The sequence below is a fragment of the Eutrigla gurnardus genome (genome assembly GCF_963514095.1).
Source record: "Eutrigla gurnardus genome assembly, chromosome: 11".
In the NCBI taxonomy this organism is placed as follows: Eukaryota; Metazoa; Chordata; class Actinopteri; order Perciformes; family Triglidae; genus Eutrigla; species Eutrigla gurnardus.
The window spans coordinates 2,753,992-2,777,535 of record NC_139925.1 but is presented as its reverse complement, the minus strand read 5'-3'; the positions used below and the strand labels follow the sequence as shown (position 1 = coordinate 2,777,535).

The 23,544-nt window shown below is 47.0% G+C and overlaps 1 protein-coding gene across 1 annotated transcript in view; it reads right to left on the bottom strand.

The window, feature by feature from the left end:
• Window positions 1-23,544, bottom strand: part of inpp5a (inositol polyphosphate-5-phosphatase A) — a 127,830-nt gene that overhangs the window by 9,032 nt on the left and 95,254 nt on the right. The window contains exons 10-12 of the mRNA XM_084020902.1: window positions 18,329-18,424; window positions 17,114-17,188; window positions 9,822-9,895 (exon numbers count right to left, since the gene is read on the bottom strand). Coding sequence (XP_083877028.1) covers window positions 9,822-9,895; window positions 17,114-17,188; window positions 18,329-18,424 — 245 coding nt within the window. The remainder of the gene's footprint in view (window positions 1-9,821; window positions 9,896-17,113; window positions 17,189-18,328; window positions 18,425-23,544) is intronic.

The following is a 23,544-nucleotide window of genomic DNA, read 5'->3' as shown; positions in this document are numbered from 1 at the left end:
CGGCTACGTGACCACAGCTGACCCACTTGAACCGAAATGTAGCTCCTCTGTTGGACTAATGCGAATAACATAGACTGTATATACGAAGTTTACGTTGTCATGGTGACGTCACCCGTTGGTTTGTGGACTACGGTTTAGAAGCCTTGAGTTCGGCATCTAAGATTTTTAACAAGTGACCGAAGTGACCATATTTGGAGTGCGGAGGACCAGACTATAATGTACTAAATGAACATCATGCTGGATTGAAGAAGACTTGAAACTAGAGATTGAGACCATAAACTCATGTTTACAATGTTTACTGAGATAATACATCAAGAGAGAAGTAGGACCATTTTCTCATAGACTTCTATACAACCAGAGAGGAGTCGCCCCCTGGTGGCCAGCAGAGAGAAGTAGGACCATTTTCTCATAGACTTCTATACAACCAGAGAGGAGTCGCCCCCTGGTGGCCAGCAGAGAGAAGTAGGACCATTTTCTCATAGACTTCTATACAACCAGAGAGGAGTCGCCCCCTGGTGGCCAGCAGAGAGAAGTAGGACCATTTTCTCATAGACTTCTATACAACCAGAGAGGAGTCGCCCCCTGGTGGCCAGCAGAGAGAAGGACAGTTTAAGGCACTCCAGCTTCGGCTTCATTTTTTGTATTTGCCACCTGGCAGATAATAGTTCTGTTCCAGTTTTTCTCTCTTATCTTATGGATCTTATAAAATGTGGCATTTGATTCTTTTTCTGGGTGCTTTTCAACATCAGAGGAGGAACAATAAATGGAAATGAGCTTTTTAATTTACGATAGCTTTTTAATCGTTATCTCTGAGTGAAACTGACGGGTTTAAATAACATAAATGCTGCGTGTGGTCTGATATTCTAACGTAATATGGACATGTTTTAAAATCGTGATCACATTGGTACCAGTGTGTGTGTGTGTGTGTGTGATACACCACCACACTCGCACACACACACACACACACACACACACACACACACACACACACACACACACACACACACACACACACACACACACACACACACACACTCAGCCCCCCCACCAGGTGTACAAACAGACCTGCAGAGAGCTACTTAGAGAAGTTCCCTGCCTCCAATTAGCATTAATAGCACTTAAACGGCGGGGGGAAATGCGGGGGGGGTTTGGTATGCTAATCACAAAGGGAGGCTAAAGAAGTGATCCCGGGATAAAAGGGAGCACGAAGAATAGGATGAGTGGAACGGGAGATAGACGGGAGGCTGGAGAGAGAGAGGGGATAAAGACGGATCAGACAGAAAGTGAGGGCTTGGAGAAAAAAAAGAGCAAATTCTTCAAAGGGCCCCGAGGAGCCACTTCAGGGTGGCCTGATGCTTCCTGAGGGCCGGCCCCCGGCCTCCAGCAGCCTGAAACAGCCCTCCTATCAGGGACTCTCAGAGCTTATTGACTAACAAGCTCGGGGTCATTTTGGTGTTAAAGAGATTGAGAGAAAATGACCCCCCCCCCCCACCTCCGTTAAACAATGAACTCCCGGCCGATAGCAAACTTCCCTCAGAGAACTCCAGCAACACAACTCTCTACCGTTCAGTCATTTGTGATGACAGCCAACCATTGTGAACGCTGATTAAAAATACTCAACGGTGGCCATTAAAGGGCCATTCCGCGGTGTGTGTGTGTGTGTGCGTGTATGTGTATGTGTGTGTATGTGTGCGTGTGTATGTGTGTGTGTGTATATGTGTATGTGTGTGTGTATATGTGTGCGTGTGTGTGTGCTTGTGTGTGTGTGTGTGTGTGCGTGTGTGTCTGTGTGTCTGTGTGTGCGTGTGTGTGTATGTGTGTGTGTGTGTGTGTATGTGCGTGTGTGTGTGTGTGTGTATGTGTGTGTGCAGGTAGAGGAAGTTGTTTTCACCGCGCCCTCCGCCGGCTCCGCTGCAGATAACGCCGTCCTAATGCGACTGCAAACAGAGAGAACGGCGGCGCGCCGGGGTCGGCGTGATTAATGCGTCCGATTAGCGAGCGCACAAACGTATCGGCAAAGGTAAACGGGACGGCGAGGGCGTGCGGCCGGAGGCCCCCAGCTCCTATCGGCCCCTTATTGCCCTGCAGAAAGACTAATTACACTAATTAATGGGCCGAGCTGATAACCAGCAAACAATCAGGTGGAGCCGCACACACACGTATATATAAATACACACATACATGTGTTTGAGTGTGGCGTTGATGGACACTATTCTCCCAGAATGCAATGCAAAGAAGGACTTTCAGCAGCGGATTAGGTGAAACAGCTCCACTCACAACAATCTGCTGTTATATTTTTGTAAAAACCAGTTTAATAACCGGATCACCAGGTAGAATCTACTGTGAATACGCAGTAGAAATATTACCAGCTGACGTCGAGAAAGCTGACGGAGCTAAAAACATCTGCACAGTCAATTTAAATATGCTTTATTTATAACATAACAAGAAATGGAAAAGTGATGATTCATGATTTTTATCACATTCATAAACACTCAGATTAAGTCAGTACTCCACTGTTATATTGTATATCCTAATATATATTTATTATAGGGATTATTGTCTGTAAATATTAAAATTATATACAAATATTTTTGCGTTTTTGATTCCAGGTTTTAGTACCACTTTATAAAGAGTTTAAGCACATTTTTTATTATTAAATGATTGAATTATTAACACGTTCATATCGTCCGATCATTGTTGTGGATAACGACTCGGAAAAACTGCTGATGAAGTATTAGTCTCGGTCGCTGGTCAGCAATCACCTCTTGTGTAAAGTTGACACAACGGCGTTGCTGACCACATGTGTGTGTGTGAGTGTGTGTGTGTGTGTGTGTGTGTGTGTGTGTGTGTGTGTGTGTGTGTGTGTGTGTGTGTGTGTGTGTGTGAGAGCTCATTCATTCATGCTTGGTTTGGGGTTTAATGTTTGACTCGGCCGCTGACACATTACTCACACATGTTCCGGCCCGCTGTCGGCTTGTTTGCCCGGCGACAGGAAAAAAAAAAAACGCAGAGGTGAGCACAGAGACCCGACCTGTGTGATGTCACTCAGCGAGGGAGGGGCCGCCGCCGCCGCCGCCATGCCACGACACACCGACCCGTAACACACAAACTTCTGTATCCACACATACAAATAAAAAACAACATGTGACCAGCAGAGCTGCATCCCCGGGACCAGACCCCCGGGACCAGACCCCCGGGACCAGACCCCCGGGTCCAGACCCCCCAGGTTCCCTGGCGTGGATCGCAGGGCCCAGACTTCCTCACACACATTCTCTTATCTCCATCAGAAGCGATGACCTCGTCCTACATGACGGCAAATAAGTGACGGGCCAAACAGTCGGGGGCTCGGCCTTTAACGAGGGGCAATATAACCCTGGGAGTCGAGGCGGGGCAGGAAGCCCGAGATAAAAGTCCTAGTCAGGAGTGACATCAGTCCACAGAACTGCATCATGGGACGTTGGCGCGGCCGCTGCTGGGGATTGGCTCATAAAGTCAGAAACTGTGGGTTTTTTTCTTTTGAATGACTCTGCAGCTATGTTTGTTTGCCGTTGTCAGGGGAGGCCTGGCAAAACACAACACACACACACACACACACACACACACACACACACTCAAAGAGATCAGCCAAACGCCATCAATAAAGCTGAATGTTTGCTTCGGCTCGTGGAGCCGGGAGGCTCGCAGGCACAACATTGGCATAGCGGCGTACAAACACAGTGAAATGCCATCGCCGGCTCACGGCTGTCGGCCCGCCGGGCCTCGACCCCACGACGCGCTCCGCCTTCAGCTGCTTCTGCACGAAGACGAGGACATACGCAGATGGCGTGTTCGGGTTTCATCCTCCCCCTGCGTGGGGATTGTTCTTTCCCTTCTCGGTGGCGTCGTGGTAATGACACGCGATGGCGGCTGATCTCCTCGCCACAATGACCCCTCATGGTGTTCTCGGGGCCCGCTGGTCGGTACGATGATGGATGGAACCCCTGAATCTCACGGTGGCCTCGGTCGGCGGCGCTTTGACCGAAGCGTATTCACTCGAGAGCGTTTAAGACACGGCGCGGGAGGACAAGAGGGCCGTTCATGTGGGAACGCTACACAGCACTAATGTATGCACAGTCAACACACAGATGCACACGCGGGGAGGGTGACATCATCCGCCGAGGCCTTCGGAGGGGGGTTGTGGGAAGAGCGTTGTTTAGCGGGACAAAGGCGGGCGCTGTGGACGGAGGGCCATCTGGGCGAGCGCTTCCTATGAGCTCGAACCCTCCGACGGCCCTCTCACATGCACTGATCCGGGTTATGAGGAGCCACTTGGACCAGAAAGCTTCTCTCTCATCTGAAGTCGTTCAGCCTTCCATCGGCCTCCCCCTTCCTCTCTCCTGGACCGGAGCGTTCGGGTCCCTGGGAGCTTCCCAGCTGTTTGCCTCACCTCCCCGACCCCCGGGGGCCAACGTCGGCTCCTCGGCTGCTTCCCACGTCTAGACTTGACAAACACAGAAACACGGGTCTGGAGCCACGTTGCCCCTAGCACCTTCCCAACGCTCGCTATATGTACTTAAGATGAGCTCGGGAAGAACCAAAACACAGAGGGGTGCACATGTTTGCACATTTTTTAGGTCCGCTGGCAAACAGACCGTGTTTGGTCGACGCTCCTGCCCTGCTCAAAGGCGGCGGGTTATTAATAAACCTTCACTTTGTCTGTTGTGGTTGTTTTTAGTATTGATGTATGAAGAGGACGTCGTCATTATGGTTGAAGTCTTGAGTTTGCCATCTTAGATTTTTCCACCAGTAGAAGGAAGTGAGCGGAAGCGGAAGAAAATGGATGGATGGATGGATAGAAGGAAGTGACCATATTTGGACTGCGGAGGAGCAACGGGTGGATCTGACGGACACAAGCAGAGCAGCACCCTTACTGGATCTGGATCCATGTGGATTCTGGTGTGAAGCTGCTAACAAAGTTAGCTTCATAATTCAAGGTCAACGTTACAGCTCAGTGTTAAAGACTGTAGCGGGTTTGAAAAGGAATCTTAGCAGCTAACTAGCATTGGTAGCGACCTGTCAATCAGCAGGTAAGACCCGCCCCCTAAAGCATCCCCTGCATTAGCATGTAGCTCACAGCAACAGTGTTCCTATTTACAGCCGTAGACTGGTTTCTAGATTCCTACTGATCATTTTCATGTTTCTCACTCTGACATCGGTTAGATTAGTGTGTGTGTGTGTGTGTGTGTGTGTGTGTGTGTGTGTGTGTGTGTGTGTGTGTGTGTTTAAAGATCCATAAATAAATCAAAAAGCGTGGAATCTTGAAGAAGCATCTGAACGCGGCTGCAAACATCTGATGTTTTCATAGCTGATAAGAATGCTATATGTCCCTGCTTTGAAACCCTTTCAAACATCTATATAGTGTCTTTAATAGCCGAGCTGCACCTCGCCGGCCCCACATGTCATGTACTGCATTGGTACCATTTACTAACGGACCCCCGGGACGCCTCTCCTGCTCCTGAATCCTCCATCTTTCCTCCCAGCGCCGCCGTCCGACTTCCTCCCCGGCCCTGAAATCACTCATGATTGGCCCCGTTGATGGAGTTGCACCGCCGCTCCGGTGTCACTCAAAATCTCCCTCAAAGCCCCCGATCCCCGGTAACCAGGTTACCGGCACAATCCATTCCTGCACCGCTCCCTCATTGTCCACCGCGTTTCCTCCTCGAGGCGGCTTTTCCCGATTCAATTGTTGCATCGATCTCTTGCAACAAGAAAAAAAAAAAGAAAAGAAAAGAAAAGAAAAGGGGCCGAAGAAATCAGATCAGAGGAGTACTAAAAGCTTTCTCCCCTTAAATCAATCACAATGCATGAATACGTTACTGGTGCCCCAGTATGTTGGAGGGGATATTAGCTTCATTAAGCCGCTGCAAATATGAAATCAAAAGTACGAAGACGGAGAGTAAAACTAAGAGTAAAGCTGCAGGCGGACGATGCAAAGATGACGACCTCATATAACACAGGTATCCAGTATGGGGATAATGAATAGTTATATCATCACATGACTGAAGTGAAAAAGGTTTCTAGCTTGCCATATTGGTAGAAAAGGAAGCAGAAGAAGTATCATAATGCATTGGAAATTATTTTAATCAAATCAGTCGATAATCGTGTTTTTAATACTTGAATAAACACATTATCTTCATGTTTAACTTCCCCTTAAATTTAGATGTAAAACCTGAGTGTGTGCGAGCGTGCACGTGTGTGCGAGCGTGCACGAGCTGCCGCCGGCTGGCTCCAGGTCCGACTGTGACAGCACCCGGGTAAATTCCTCACCCGGGTGCCCGAGTGTTAAACGTGTCACGGCCGACGTTGACGGACTGCTTTTTGAACGAGCGTTTGTCGGCTTCCTGCGACGCGGCGAAGAATTCAGGAGTCGGTTTACGGATGTTTACGGAAAAACACGAGAGGATCCGCCTCCGGTCAGCGGGGCGAAACAGGAAGCTGGAGAAATCACCAAACGTGACTAGATCCCAACAGGAGGCTATGAGCATATGTGAACGTGACCTCTGACCTCTGACCTCGGAGCGTAACTGTGCTTGAATGCAGTTTTTATTTATTTATTACAAGTTAGGGGCCAGCTGATAACGATGGTTACTCATCAAGGAGATAATAACCGATATTTGAAACCAATATTTAATGTTATGTCACAAATAAATAAATATAATAGACGGCATTTTCAAAATCAAATTATTTGATTGGCTAATTAGTCAACCCTCATTTCAAATATTTAATACTTGAATAAACACATTATATTCATGTAAAAGTTCCCCTTAAATCTAGATGTAAAACACAAACCCATAAGATTCACGTAGAAGTATGAATAATTTAATTTAATCAAACCAAGTTATTTTTATTGTATTGACTCCTGAAAGCAGCACTCTTTATATTTAACTTATTTTTAGAAATAAAATTTACATGCAATTGAAGTAGGTTAATGTTTTATATATACTTATACTATACATACTTATATATATATATACTTATACTATATATATACAGTATATAGTATAAGTATATATATTAGTCCTTAGTTCAACCTTGACAGCACGTCTCGTATTGTGACAACTTCCTGTCGGGTGCCGCTGAACCGCCGGAATTAACTTGCAGATTAAATGTTTGTGACTCGTATTGATTTATAGATCTGAAGAAAAGTGAGGCGTGTGCGTGCATGCGAGTGTGTGTGTGTGTGTGTGTGTGTGTGTGTTGTGATGGCCTGCATTAAAGAGAGTGATAACCTCACAGATGGCGAGGGGCCGGTCCGGAGCAGGCTATGTGATGGAGAACAATCGTTGAGGCTTGATTGCTCAAGGAGCACAAGGCAGACCTGACAGGGGGAGGGGTACCAGTGTGTGTGTGTGTGTGTGTGTGTGTGTGTGTGTGTGTGTGTGTGTGTGTGTGAGGGGGTTGTTTAACTTTAACTAGGCCACTGCTACTCATTACATCCCCGACAGTGATGTGGTTTTGTCGCGGCCGAGTAGATCAAATCAGATTTCATACGCCGGGTTTCGTCCGTCTGATCCATCATCGCCTCAACGTGTGCAGGAAGAATCATCTGTATTCTCCCCGCCGGCCGCGGCGGCCATGACGGCGGCGATGGTTTCCTCCCCGCGGCGGAGACATGATTCAGAGTGATATGGAAAAGGTGCAGAAGTCAGCCGGTGTAAAAGGCCAATAAATCCAGCTGTCACTTATGCAAAGTGATGTAGATGGGGTCTCTGATTAAGACACAGAGTCATTTAAAAAACAGAGCCTGCAGAACCTTGACACATGCACTCTCTCTCTCTCACACACACACACTAAAAGCCACTCACGCAGAGCTGTGATAGCTCTACGCATCTCACACACACACACACACACACACACACACACACACACACACCCCTCTGCTGCCACTGGAGCAGTTTATCAAGTAATTATTGTTTGATTACAGCGTTTCATTATCTGCACTGATTGAGTCACAACCGACGGCAAAGGTCAAGCGCCATTAACGCTGCCGACGCTCCCCGAAACATATTTCCGTGGCGGCGGCGGCGAGCCCGCCATGTTTGCCCTCCCTCTCCTCTGAAAGGGCTAATTGCAAATGCATTTGTTTGAGGAAGAGGAGAGGAGACCACCAGAGTCTCTCTCTCTCCCACAAGTCCCACCGAGACGGAATATCAATGCTACCCCCAACACACACACACACACACACACACACACACACACACACACACACACACACACACACACACACACACACACACACACACACACACACACACAAGGGAGCCGTTTGGCAGCACATCCAATCACACTTAACAACTGATACCCATCAAACACACATCTGACGGCTTTCATAAAACCATCTCGGACAATAAGCCGGTGATTGACTCCCGGTTTTACATATTAATAATGAGTCCTTATGGCCAACATGTGATGATACCCTGGGGGGGGGGGGGGGGGGGGGGTAGTTAGGGATTACTCCATCTAGCTGTTGTTGTCTTTGTCCTGTCATTCTTCTGCTGGAAACCATGATTTTTAAAGGATTTAGTTTCTTTTTGTAATTTGGGAAAAATTGTCTAAAACACAGGAAATGGGTCTGTGGTCCCCCAGAGGTCTAGATAGTAGACCACATTAGTCCAGAGACCAGACCAGACTATGTGGAGGAACCAGAGACTGTCTGTGGTCCCCCAGAGGTCTAGATAGTAGACCACATTAGTCCAGAGACCAGACCAGACTATGTGGAGGAACCAGAGACTGTCTGTGGTCCCCCAGAGGTCTAGATAGTAGACCACATTAGTCCAGAGACCAGACTATGTGGAGGAACCAGAGACTGTCTGCGGTCCCCCAGAGGTCTAGATAGTAGACCACATTAGTCCAGAGACCAGACCAGACTATGTGGAGGAACCAGAGACTGTCTGTGGTCCCCCAGAGGTCTAGATAGTAGACCACATTAGTCCAGAGACCAGACCAGACTATGTGGAGGAACCAGAGACTGTCTGTGGTCCCCCAGAGGTCTAGATAGTAGACCACATTAGTCCAGAGACCAGACCAGACTATGTGGAGGAACCAGAGACTGTCTGTGGTCCCCCAGAGGTCTAGATAGTAGACCACATTAGTCCAGAGACCAGACCAGACTATGTGGAGGAACCAGAGACTGTCTGTGGTCCCCCAGAGGTCTAGATAGTAGACCACATTAGTCCAGAGACCAGACTATGTGGAGGAACCAGAGACTGTCTGCGGTCCCCCAGAGGTCTAGATAGTAGACCACATTAGTCCAGAGACCAGACCAGACTATGTGGAGGAACCAGAGACTGTCTGTGGTCCCCCAGAGGTCTAGATAGTAGACCACATTAGTCCAGAGACCAGACCAGACTATGTGGAGGAACCAGAGACTGTCTGTGGTCCCCCAGAGGTCTAGATAGTAGACCACATTAGTCCAGAGACCAGACCAGACTATGTGGAGGAACCAGAGACTGTCTGTGGTCCCCCAGAGGTCTAGATAGTAGACCACATTAGTCCAGAGACCAGACCAGACTATGTGGAGGAACCAGAGACTGTCTGTGGTCCCCCAGAGGTCTAGATAGTAGACCACATTAGTTTCTTCCTTTTTTCCTTTATTGGATGGAGGATGTTGTAGACTACAATGATTTTAAAGACCGTTGAGGCAACTTTGTGGTTTTGGATGAGATATAAATCAAAGTTTTGACTTCCCTGCAGGAACATCAGACAGTAGCAGGAAATCAGGGAGTCGTGTAGCATCGTGGAGGTGAAGTGGTGTGAATGAAGAGGTGTGATGTAAAACGTACCTCGGTGGGAAAGAGATCTCCAGTTCATGCAGCCGATCCTTGAACACCGTCGGCTCTTTGTCGTACTCTAAAAGCTGAGAAGGAAACAGACCGAGAGAGAAGTTTAGGTTCCTGTTCAAGTCTGGATGCTCCTTTTCAGCTCCGCTCTTCTTTCACACATCGTTGAAATTTAGTAAACATTGTAAACATGAGTTTATGGTCTCAATCTCTAGTTTCAAGTCTTCTTCAATCCAGCATGATGTTCATTTAGTACATTATGGTCCATTTAGAGTCCACCAGACCAGGAAGCAGGGGATGCTTTAGGGGGCGGGGCTTACCTGCTGATTGACAGGTCACTACCATGCTACCAATGCTAGTTAGCTACTAAGATGACTTTAACACTGAGCTGTAAAGTTGAACCTTGAATTATAGAAGCTAACTTTGTTAGCAGCTTCACACCAGAATCTACATGGATCCAGATCCAGTAAGGGTGCCGCTCTGCTGCTTGTGTTCATTAGATCCACCCTTCGCTCTTCCACAGTCCAAATATGGTCACTTCCTTCACTGCTTCAGAGAACCATAAAGTGACGTCTCCATGACGACGTCCACCCTCTAAATGAAGTGATGAGTCGTGGAACTGGTTTGATTCCTGATCTCAGTAACTTTGGAAACTATGGGGGGGGGGGGGGTTGACCAGTCATGTGAGTGGTCCCCCCCCCCTGTCCTACCGGGGGTCTCTCTCTCTCCCCACACTGACGGTGCATCCACACACTCATCCATCATGTCTCCTCACCCAGCTGTACTCACTCACCGGAGTGTACACACTCCCGTCCCCCGACTCACCCCGTCCTCACAGCACATAAATCATTAGTGAGAAGTGCAATTAGCGGCTCCTTGTACACATTAATTATGTGGGAGATGAACAGGTAGCGGGGGGCCACCTGACTGACGTCTCCCAGCAACCCCCCCTTTCAGGCCCCGCCCCCTTTCCCTCTCAGACAGGACGACACAGAGACATGTCTGTTCGCTGGTAAACCGGGTTATTGTACACGGTTTTAAACAATTATGAAGAGCTCATGGTGGAAGGAAGGAGGCTGACGTTAATGACGTTACATCGGTGTACTACACGAAGCAATATGATGATGGCTACATGATGAAATATCGGCCGGGGGGGGGGGGGGGGGTAACATTTGGAAGGACGTCCTCAAGTAGAGGAGGGATTATTATATCAGCAGAACGCTGACATATTTATGTTGTGTGTGTAGGTTGTCTTCACGGCGACCTATAAAAAATAAAAAGTCTGGTGTGTGTTTGTGTGATTACGTGTCAGTGGTGTAGAACAGTGGCCATTACTTGCAGGCGGGGGGTTTGTGGGGGGGTCCCAGACGAGTCTTGCGGTTCAGGAGGGCAGATGTGCCGCATTCATCAAACTCACAGTGCCGGGGTCACCGCAGAGACTCGCACACTGTGGATGAGGGATGGCTGAGCAGGGGGATGCAACCCCACGCTCCGCTGTGCACCCCGTCTCAGCAGCCACGCCCGCCGCTGACACCTCCCTGTGTGTGTGTGTGTGTGTGTGTGTGTGTGTGTGTGTGTGTGTGCGGTGCAGCCTGAATGATACTGGAGTCAACTCTCATAATTGAGTTAAAAAAAAACATGATAATGAAATAAAAATACATGCATTTGTAAACAAATGTTAAAAAGACAGTCCGCTAAGACCCTCCTTAGTTACTGTTGCCACGAGGGATTTTTTTTAGATTGATTTTCCAATTTATGTCGATCTTCATTTGATTTATAAAATCCTCAGATCGATGTCTTAATATACTGTATGCCGTCTCCTGTATGGCCTCGCATTACTCGTGTGAGTTTGACCAGCGGGATAATTTGTGTTTAATGTGATCCAGAAAGGAGGAGGCGGGGCTTATCTCCACGTAGACCCCAACCAGGTCTCCTCCACGTAGACCCCAACCAGGTCTCATCCATCACGGCTGAAATCACCACTATTACTGCTTTTACATGTTGAAGTCTCAGATCCACCAGGAAACCAGACCCCGTCCTGTCTGGGTTCATGACATCATCATGACATCATCCAGAGGTGCTCGGTGGATTTCACTAAGCTGGATTCACTGGATCCAGCAGGACCCACGTGGGCTGGAGGAACCAGGATAAAGTATTGATCTGTGATTTAATATCAATAACCAGATGAAAGGGATGCTGAAATAACTCCATCATGATGGTGATCAGTAAAAAGTGCTGAGTCATGCTTTGTTAGCTTGTGGTCTTGCAGACAGACCTAAGTACTTTTAAAACGCTGGTTTTCTGAATGGAGTCTGGTTGATGGATGCTAGGCTACGCTAACATTGTAGCTGCTCCATCAACACTCCAAATAAGGTCATCTAGACATAAATACAGCAGAGACCTTGTTGTTTGGACCACAGACAGTCTCTGGTTCCTCCACATAGTCTGGTCTGGTCTCTGGACTAATGTGAGCTACTATCTAGACCTCTGGGGGACCACAGACAGTCTCTGGTTCCTCCACATAGTCTGGTCTGGTCTCTGGACTCATGTGGGCTACTATCTAGACCTCTGGGGGACCACAGACAGTCTCTGGTTCCTCCACATAGTCTGGTCTGGTCTCTGGACTAATGTGAGCTACTATCTAGACCTCTGGGGGACCACAGACCCAGGAGACATGCTCATCCTGGTGTGATTCATCCCTACCAGGCCGGTCCCCGTCGGTCCACATGTGTTCGGTGTTTGTTCCGGTTAGGTGTGACAGATGAGCGACATATGGCCGTGTGTGTCCTCGTTAAGTGAACGTTGAGTAATTCATTCAGGTGAATAAAACACATTTCACACCACATTTCATCCCGGGTCAATTAAGCAGAATGCTCCGCTGCTCTGCCGGGTCAGTGGTTAAAAAAAGAAACAAGAAAGAAAGAAAAAGCAGCTTCTATTAGTTCAAGGCCTCCTGACATTATAAAGTCCGTCACCCAGAGATGACCTTGGGAGTTGTGGAGGTGTTGATGCGAGACGATGCTGCTCCGGCAATAATCACAGAGGGGAGAAAAAAAGATGAAGAAGTGTCTGGATAAAAACCACCCTGTCACCGGCTGGGAGTCCTGACTCCGCTCGGACGACCGCCGCGCTCTTAAATCAGCGGGCGGCAATGGTTAAGCGACAGGAAGTTGAGGAGGTTTAAAAAATAAATAAAAAGGAGGGATACGAGGTCTTCGGCCCCCGACCGTCCCTCTCCCTCTCGTCCACCTGTAATTGTGCTTTGATTTACGCCTTGTCAACCCCCCCTCCGTGACAACACCTGCCGTTAAAACACATCAATAAACGTTGGGGTGAAAGGTCATTTAATTTGATTTTTACACCGCGCACTTGGCTTTCATTGCAGGGGCCCATATTTTTCCTTCTTTTTATGGGATCGTCATTATTTTGTGTGGAAAAGCGATAAACTGTCACTCGGCGAGGGGTGTCGGGTGTCAGGAGGCGGGCCGAACCCGGACGATGACAACAGCATCGCCGTGACAACCTCCGGACTCCCATCTCCATGTCAGGACATTACTCCAGAATTTGGGCTTTTTTTTTGCCGCTGAAGGTTTGATGGAAAAACGCTCGATGAGGCACATGGATGGCATCCGATCTGAGAAGGTCAAGTAAGCAGCCGCCACTTAGGAGGCGAGCTGAACGAAGAGACACGCAGGGACCCAGTACAGGACCGAGAAACCTTCTGGGTCTGATCCATAGACCTGAAGAAGTGGACGTCGTCCGTTGGTTTGTGGACTACGTTTTTTTAAAGCCTGAGTTTTTGCAACCAGTCAAGGAAGTGACCGTATTTGGACTGTGAAGCTGCTAACAAAGTTAGCTTCTATAATTCAAGGTCAACTTTCCAGCTAAGTGTTAAAGTCATCTTAGTAGCTAACTAGCATTGGTAGCGTGGTAGCGACCTGTCAATCAGCAGGTAAGCCCCGCCCCATAAAGCATCCCCTGCTTTCTGGTCTGGTGGACTCTAAATGGACCATAATGTACTAAATGAACATCATGCTGGATTGAAGAAGACTTGAAACTAGAGATTGAGACCATAAACTCATGTTTACAATGTTTACTGAGATAATACATCAAGAGAGAAGTAGGACCATTTTCTCATAGACTTCTATACAACCAGAGAGGAGTCGCCCCCTGGTGGTCAGCAGAGAGAAGTAGGACCATTTTCTCATAGACTTCTATACAACCAGAGAGGAGTCGCCCCCTGGTGGCCAGCAGAGAGAAGTAGGACCATTTTCTCATAGACTTCTATACAACCAGAGAGGAGTCGCCCCCTGGTGGCCAGCAGAGAGAAGTAGGACCATTTTCTCATATACTTCTATTCAACCAGAGAGGAGTCGCCCCCTGGTGGCCAGCAGAGAGAAGTAGGACCATTTTCTCATAGACTTCTATACAACCAGAGAGGAGTCGCCCCCTGGTGGCCAGCAGAGAGGATGACAGTTTAAGGCACTTCAGCATCGGCTTTACTCTCCAGAAGCGGGATGCCTCCTGGTCTGATTTCATTCAGCGTAGCTTCTGTATTTACCACTTAAGCTCTCTGACAGGTAAAAAAAAAAAAGGTAATCTGGAGCGGCATTTGTTCTTTATTCCTTTATGTCTCATGTTGAAAACATCTCTCTGAGTAATGCTGCGGACGACGCTGCCAGCATGACAAGGAGAGGCAGGCCAGACAGAAAGGTTCATCACTTACTACAGCTAGTACACAAACCCCCCCAAACCCCCCCCCCCCGATCTGCCGACACCACACTGATAAAGTCACAATAAAGAGATACTGAAACAAAATCAATGGGGACGGAGGGGAGGAGGAGGGGGGGGCTACAGGAGAGGAAGAAAACTGTGCAGATCTGCAGATGCACAGCTCAAACGTGCACACACACACACACACACACACACACGTTCCTCCCATCCCTCCACCAGAGCGAGGCCTCGCGGTGGCCCCTCGACGCCGCGAGCGCCTGGAAAATTTAATCTTCCCAAATACTCATCAGGGCTCTCCATCGTGCCGCCGTGACAGTGCCGGGGATAATTAATTATACAATTTCGATGGGAATATCGACTAAACAAACCTATTAATCATAGCAAAAGTCAATAGGCATGGACACATTCAATCATGTCCCGGCCAATGATTACTCCTCTCAAAATACAATAATTATTTTCAAGAGCTGCCTCGAATTAAATTTCTGTCAAGCTGGTACAAGTCTTGCAGTTGATGAAGGATGCAATGGATTTTTTTTAGCCTCCTCCCAGTGGAGGAGTGTGAGGAGGGACATTTATCCTTTTGGAAAGGTAGTTTGTTTTATAAGGATCATAACATGGTGTGTTTAACTAGACCATGACCATCAGATTATCTCTGATGCCCCCATTATGTCATCCATCTTGTCAAGCTCAGTGAGGAGGAGAAGAAGGAGGAGGAGGAGGAGGAGGAGGAGGAGGAGGAGGAGGAGGAGGAGGAAGCACATCTCTGCTGATCAGATTCAATGATTCTCTCCTGTTGGGTCTTTCAGATCACATTAAATAGTTGGATGACCTCCCGTCCTGGTGTTTTGGTGGGATACCTTCATAACTGTGGGGTCTGTTTACATGCTTTTATTCAGGATGCATTTCAAATATAATTCATCCATAAAAAATCAAGGAGGTTTCTAGCTTGAAGGTCAAACAGACTTCTTCACGGAACTGACATATCTCTGAAAAGTCATGGTGACGTCCCCCGTTGGAGGTGGACTACAGTTTTGCAACCAGATAACTAGATGAAGGAAGGGACCATATTTGGACTGTGGAGGAGCGACGGGTGGATCAGATGAAACACAAAGCAGCAGAGCGGCACCCTTACTGGGTCTGAATCCATGTGGATTCTGGTGTGAAGCTGCTAACAAAGTTAGCTTCATGATTCAAGGTCAACTTTACAGCTAAGTGTTAAAGTCATCTTAGTAGCTAACTAGCATTGGTAGAGACCTGTCAATACGCAGGTAAGCCCCGCCCCATAAAGCATCCCCTGCTTTCTGGTCTGGTGGACTCTAAATGGACCATAATGTACTAAATGAACATCATGCTGGATTGAAGAAGACTTGAAACTAGAGATTGAGACCATAAACTCATGTTTACAATGTTTACTGAGATAATACATCAAGAGAGAAGTAGGACCATTTTCTCATAGACTTCTATACAACCAGAGAGGAGTCGCCCCCTGGTGGCCAGCAGAGAGAAGTAGGACCGTTTTCTCATAGACTTCTATACAACCAGAGAGGAGTCGCCCCCTGGTGGCCAGCAGAGAGAAGTAGGACCGTTTTCTCATAGACTTCTATACAACCAGAGAGGAGTCGCCCCCTGGTGGCCAGCAGAGAGAATGCATGTTTAAGGCACTTCAGCATGAGCTTCACTTGTCAAAACCATGCCTGTATGTGTCAGCATTAAGCAGAGCTTCTTGACCCGTCTGCCAATCATCGAGTTTCCAGATGAAAACAGTGATCTCGTGGGATTCAGGGTCAGAGAGACACGAGGAAATAAACATATCATTTCCATAAATCAGCAGGCCCATGCCATCACATCACATGTAAACCACCATCAATATAACTTCATGAATAAATGTTGCTGTAAAAAACATAATTTCATTGGAATGAAAAAAAATACTGTAAAAACCGAATCATCACGATTCCAATTAAAGTTAATTTTACAGTTTTTATGTTTTTTACACGACGACGCCAACAACATAAATAAAATCGAACTGCTCCCAGACGAGATGTGTGTGTGTGTGTGTGTGTGAGTGTGTGTGTGTGTGTGTGTGTGTGTGTGTGTGTGTGTGTGTGTGTGTGTGTGTGTGCCTTTTTCACAAGGTCCAACTTTGATCTACTTAATGTAATAAACAGCCGTATAAACAGTGGAAGTGTTTTTCTTACGCGGACATTTAAACGCTCACCTCATCTCCACTCCGCCTCATATAAAAGTTATATATAAGACATTTGGCCCTACAGTATTGACAAAGAGTGTGTCTGTGTGTGTGTGTGTGTGTTGGTGCAGCGATGACAACTTGTTTGCACAAGAGCACATTTACATTTACGCCTCCACTGTCCAAATATGGAAAAAGCCCTCCAATCACATTTTTACAGCTGCAATTAAACTTTTTACATTCTTTCGTGCTCCGTTCACGGATCATCGGCGTGAACGTGTGAACGGCGAGGACGGCTAACACAGCGAAGGAAAGAGTAACAAGTGTTAGCTGGAGAGAGAGATGAGCGATGGGACGGAGGGTGAGGAAGACTTACCGAGGTCCCATTGTTTTCCCGGAAAACGTCCTGGTTGACATAATTAAAAAGCTTCTTTTCAAGTTGAAGAACAACCTGAAGAGAGAGAGAGAGAGAGAGAGAGGCAGTGCTCTGATTAATACCAGTACTAATGTGAAGTGCACTTTGTAATTAGAGCGCTAATGAACGGCGGCGTGCTGCGGTGGCAGGCGGCGGTTAATTCTCCCGCCGCGTGTTAACACCGCCGCTGATAACTCAGGTTGAGTGTGTAACAAATATAAGTACACCACGAGAAAATCATGAGTATTTGGAGGAGGAAACGCATCATCGTCACAGCAGGAAGTGTTTTTCAGATTTACACGTTGCGGGCAAAGTTAAATCCACGAAAGTGTGAAGTTCAACTTTGACCCACAGATAAGAAGCAGCGAGCATAAGAATAAATAATTGTAGCTTATTAAACAGGAGGATAAACCGCTAACAGCGAGCTTCGTTAGTCTACAACTGAAATCACGATCAAATCAGTTAAAACAGAGACGCCCTGAGAGCTGTGACTGACTAGCTTTAGCGAGCTGTGACTGACTAGCTTTAGCGAGCTGTGACTGACTAGCTTTAGCGAGCTGTGACTGACTAGCTTTAGTGAGCTGTGACTGACTAGCTTTAGCGAGCTGTGACTGACTAGCTTTAGCGAGCTGTGACTGACTAGCTTTAGTGAGCTGTGACTGACTAGCTTTAGCGAGCTGTGACTGACTAGCTTTAGCGAGCTGTGACTGACTAGCTTTAGTGAGCTGTGACTGACTAGCTTTAGCGAGCTGTGACTGACTAGCTTTAGCGTGCTGTGACTGACTAGCTTTAGTGAGCTGTGACTGACTAGCTTTAGCGAGCTGTGACTGACTAGCTCTAGTGAGCTGTGACTGACTAGCTTTAGCGAGCTGTGACTGACTAGCTTTAGCGAGCTGTGACTGACTAGCTTTAGCGAGTTGTGACTGACTAGCTTTAGCGAGCTGTGACTGACTAGCTTTAGCGAGCTGTGACTGACTAGCTTTAGCGAGCTGTGACTGACTAGCTTTAGCAGGCTGTGAATGACTAGCTTTAGCGAGCTGTGACTGACTAGCTTTAGCGAGCTGTGACTGACTAGCTTTAGCAGGCTGTGAATGACTAGCTTTAGCGAGCTGTGACTGACTAAAGTGACATTCCAGGACCTGGAAATGGCTCACTGGGATCCTGGATTGGGCTCACCTTGCGGTCGTTGTCGCTCTCTCTGAAGATGAGCTTGTCGACCTCGTTGGTGTCGGCCGCCCGGACCGTCTGCATGGAGGCCGCGGAGCAGAAACTCTGAGAAGGAAAGAATAAAGACTGTCAGGACTTCATATGTCTTACATAAAGAAGCAGTGTTGGAAATAACGGCGTTACTAATGCCATTTCTTTGTTACTTTTTACCCCAGTTTACATTTTTGTCTTAAATTTGCACTTGAATTTTATTTGTATTTCTATGCATATCATATGGCAGGCTGCAAACTGTTGAGATCAAATATTTACCAAATGTTCTAAAATAGTGTTTTTATTCTTCAATCAGTTAATATAAACATCTTTGACATTAAATATGTTATAGAACATAAAACATAATGTCAGTTACTTTCCTGAGTAACTAATGACGTTTTTAAAGTAAGATGACAACAAAGATGTGTTGTCATGTACACTTGTTTGCAGGTGAACCGGGTCTGAATGATTCCCTCCCTCCTCTGGACCTGGTCTCTGTATCTGGTCTACATACTGACCCCTCTGACTGTGTGCATGGTTAAATTCCCCTTTGTGGACTCCTTTAACAATTAGTTAAACATTCGACCATCTGTGTTTGAAGACAGCTGAATGAGGTAATCCCCCCCCCCCCCCCCGGCCAGCGGTTCCCATACCGGCGGTGGAGAGCGGCTGACCTGATTGAAATTCAAAGCACAGATCAGATAATCGGGTCAAGCCAATATAAGCGAGCAGGAAAGAAAAAAAGGCCCTTTAGACTGAAATGTCACAAATCAGAGCGGCGAAGAGAAACCGCCGACCAGATTAGAACAAACACGGCGGCCTGAGAGAGGAGCCGGTCCCTGCAGGGAAACCCCCCCACAGCACTGCTCCTCACCCCCCCCCCCCCCTCCTTAAAGGCATCTTTCTAAAGCCCTAACAAATCGCTCCATCTTTCACTCATTTAGGCCGTCCCAATGCAGGGTCAATACGGCCCCCGGCAGCCAAATGCTAATGCGCTTAAGAGCGCTTAAGCAGCTTTGTGCAATGAATGGGCCAAAGAAGGAGCCGTGAGGAGGCAGAGATGCTCCCCGTCAACGCCGTCGTGGCCGGAGAGCCACAACGAGCCACCGCGACACGTTCGGCATCTCCGACCGGCCGACGAGCTCAGTGCTGCTCCGATGTAACGTTAGCAGAGTCGGGACAATGTGAGGTTTTATCACGGATCGCGATAAAAAACACATAATATCGTGAATGTCGTCTAGTGACTTGAAAAAGTGGTAGATATGTAAAATTACACATACATTACATTACAAATACAAAAATAATACAGGAAGTATCATAGCTCACAGATGTTTCTATTTGCTTCATTTATTATTTGTAATTGTTTTATGTTCATTCAAAATTGTTTGATTATTTGTCTTTCCACAAAAAAAGATGTTCTCTAATAAAAAAGAAATTAAATCAAAGTGATTCCAGGATGTTTTGGTGCCATTTCTAAGTTTGAAGCATATTTATGATGTTTATTAGGATACGTCGGCATGTTAGGACAATTGTAGGTAAAAAAAAACAGAAATGGGATGAGGGAGGAATATTGCCAGAAAAAAAATGTAAATTTCTCGTAAATGTGTTTTTTCTCTGAAAGTTATAAATCGAATGTCATTTTTTTCTTGTAAATGTACGACTTTAATCTTGAAAATTCTGAATATTGCCCATTATTTTAATCTACATGGACCTAACAGCCCTCATATCAGGATGACATCATGAATCGCAATTATTTTGTTCAGAATTTAATTTCCATATCGCCCTGGGCTTTTGATGTCTGGAATATGAAAGAGTGAATCTTGATGTTTTTGGATCCGATGAGCATCTTGTGATCTCAGTCTGAAGCTCACAGCTGCTTCCTGCAGCAACAAGCGCCCGACGGGAGAGAAAATAGTCCCTCCGGCCCCGATGGAGGACCATAAATACACAGGTGTCTACCTGCGGAGGGAGCGGTGACATCATCCCACCAGATAATTGAAGCCCGGTTTCACGTTCACGCCCGCCTATAACTTGTGCGAGGAGTGTCACGGCGAGGACGACTCAATTAAGGGAAAGAAGACAATTAACTGAAGCTGCCGTTTCTGTCTTTTTCACGGAACAATTCTATTCTGGATTCCAGGGTGAATCAAACTATTTCAGCTTCGAGGGGAAAAAGTGATTTTATTTTAACAACGTGATTTATTTGACCACACGGACGCTCGGCGAGGACACTTCAGAGCTTCTCCAGTCCTGATGGCTGGCGAGCTGGCGGCGGTTGTTTTGGCGTTGGATGCTGACACGCTGCTGATTGATCCGGTCATCGACTGACCAATCAGCGTGTCAGAGCAGGCGGCGGCTGATTGCACCCGATTGATCTCCTCCGTGAGAAACATCCCCCCCATCCGGCCTCCGGGCCTCAGACCTCGTCATGAGACCTGATGGGACCAGAATCCCGTGCTGTCACTTAGGACCACGTCCTCCTCGAGACCAGCAGAGCCCAGGTGCTGGTGCAGGATCTGCACGGACCTCATCCCCCTTCAAAGCTCCTAAACACATTACACACTGCCCTCCCTAAATTATATTATCATAATTCATTTGGCTGCAATCGACTCCTGATTCAGTGCATGACAACCCGAGGGAGGGGGGGGGGGTAGACTTCTATACAATCGGAGAGGAGTCGCCCCCTGGTGGCTGGCAGAGAGACCTAATTGGCTTCACCGATGAGAACACCTGACTAGAGGACAGTCAGGACGTCTTCACTCATCCCGGCTCTTCAACTGATCCTGCAAAGTGACTTGGCATCACATCTCTGCATTATGGGTCACGGGGTCAACGCTGAGTGTTTGTCGAGGGCGGGGTGGGGGGGCAGCAGAGGAAGGCTCTGCCTTTGTGCATCAATGGAGGAATCCCATGAACATTTTGAATAATTTCATTTAAATGCATCAATTTGGTGAATTCTGAGAACCAAAATATGACCAATTTCTTCCAAACTGCTGGTTCTGATCCAGATGTTGACATACTAAATGGGGTTGAGGAGTTTAAGCATTCAAGAAAAGATGAGAACAAAAAGGACTAAAACACAGTGCTGAGCCTATACTATTAGTTGATTATGACTATTTTTATTATTATTATTATTATTAATATAAGTGGGTGATATTCCTCAGCCTTCCTTGGTGTTTTGGTTTTGACTGAAGCCTCGTTCACATACGTCTCCACTCATCTCTGAGCGACAGCTGTCAATGAATGTGAATGTGTTCTAGGAATGTGGTCAGGACAGGCGATGTGGGCGGGTAGAGAAAATAGAGAGTAGTGACGTATGTGAACGGGGCTATACGCCGTCAAACTCGCCAGCTGAGGGGGGGCCGGGGGACGCCTTGCCATGGCGACGGGGGAAAACAGAACGTTGATGAGCCAAACCAGCTGCGAGGATTTCCCCTCCCCTCCTTGCCCTCCTGTTTCATCATTACAGCCACTAATTAAGTCCATTTGCCTTGATAAATTAATTTTAGGCGATTATTGAGACTATGACGGTCTGAATTAGACAATGGCGGAGCGCCACAGTCTCACCAATGTGTGGGAAACACTGCACACACACACATGCAGGCCTTCTGTCTTTGGTCCTGCCAACACATGGAGGCGATCCATGGAGTCCGACTTCAACACACACACACACACACACACACACACACACACACACACACACGGGAAGAACCTGCAGGAAACGAACATTCAATTACACGGCCGTATTAAAAACAATAAAAGCTCCTCTGTTGATTCTCGTAAACATTCTTGTTTCTCGGCCCAAAGGAGGGAAAACGATCAGCGAGTCCGTCTCTGAACACATCCCACGCCCGCTGCTTTCTACTTCTGAATTCAATTCAATCATCTTCAAACAAACAGTTTAAATCACAAACACAACGTTTAATTCCCTTCAACATCTGGGCACTCTGGTTTTTGGGATGGGACTACTTCCAGCCGCGGATGAATACACGTTTCATGATCTGGCTGGTACTCGTTGCTGAGGACGTGTGAGGTGTTTAGCTATATATCGATATTTTTATCCTTCAAGTAAACTTTATTCAGTGTATTATACAGTATATTTCAGGACAGTATCTGATTTATGGCACTTATTATATTGTATTGTATTGGCTGTTTATTGAACTCCAGCACCTTTGAACCCTGATCTACATCCTGTTTGACTTCATGTATTTACTGTCAGAATAAACTCCATTAAATCAGAGAATATCCCGGCAGAAAGGGCTTTTCTGGCTAATTTAATTTTTAAATGAATAAAATTCACAGAATTACATGAAATAATAATAACATTTTCAGAAAATAAACCTGTAAAATATTCCTTGTTGATACCGAGCTAATTTTAGATATATTTTATTTACCACAGAAGTAATAATAATAATAATATATTAAATGTATGGGCTCCTTTCAGGACACTCAAGGACACGGTACATAAAATAATAAAAACATAAATACGAAGCAGCAACAACAACAGGTAGATACTAAAAAGAAAAGTCAAAGGACGTCAGGACGTCTTCACTCATCCCGGCTCTTCAACTGATCCTGCAAAGTGACTTGGCATCACATCTCTGCATTATGGGTCACGGGGTCAACGCTGAGTGTTTGTCGAGGGCCAGAGGCCTGGTGGGTGGGGGTGGGGGTGGGGGGGCAGCAGAGGAAGGCTCTGCCTTTGTGCATCAATGGAGGATAATCTCATGACTGTCGAAGGAGGAAGCGGCTGTTTAAAGGAGCTCTCTATTCCAGCCTCAGAAGAGAGGTTAAAGCAATCTGTCCCACTTCAAAGACCAGACACACACACACACACACACACACACAGACACACACACACACACACACACACACACACACACACACACACACACCCGCACCCGCACACACACACACACACACACACACACACACACACACACCCGCACCCGCACCCGCACACACACACACACACACACACACACACACACACACACACACACACACACACACACACACACACACACACACACACACACACACACGCAGGCCTTCTGTCTTTGGTCCTGCCAACAGATGGCCCTCCATGGTGCCCAACTCCAACACTGAAACACACACACACACACACACACACACACACGGGAAGAACCTGCAGGAAACGAACATTCAATTACACGGCCGTATTAAAAACAATA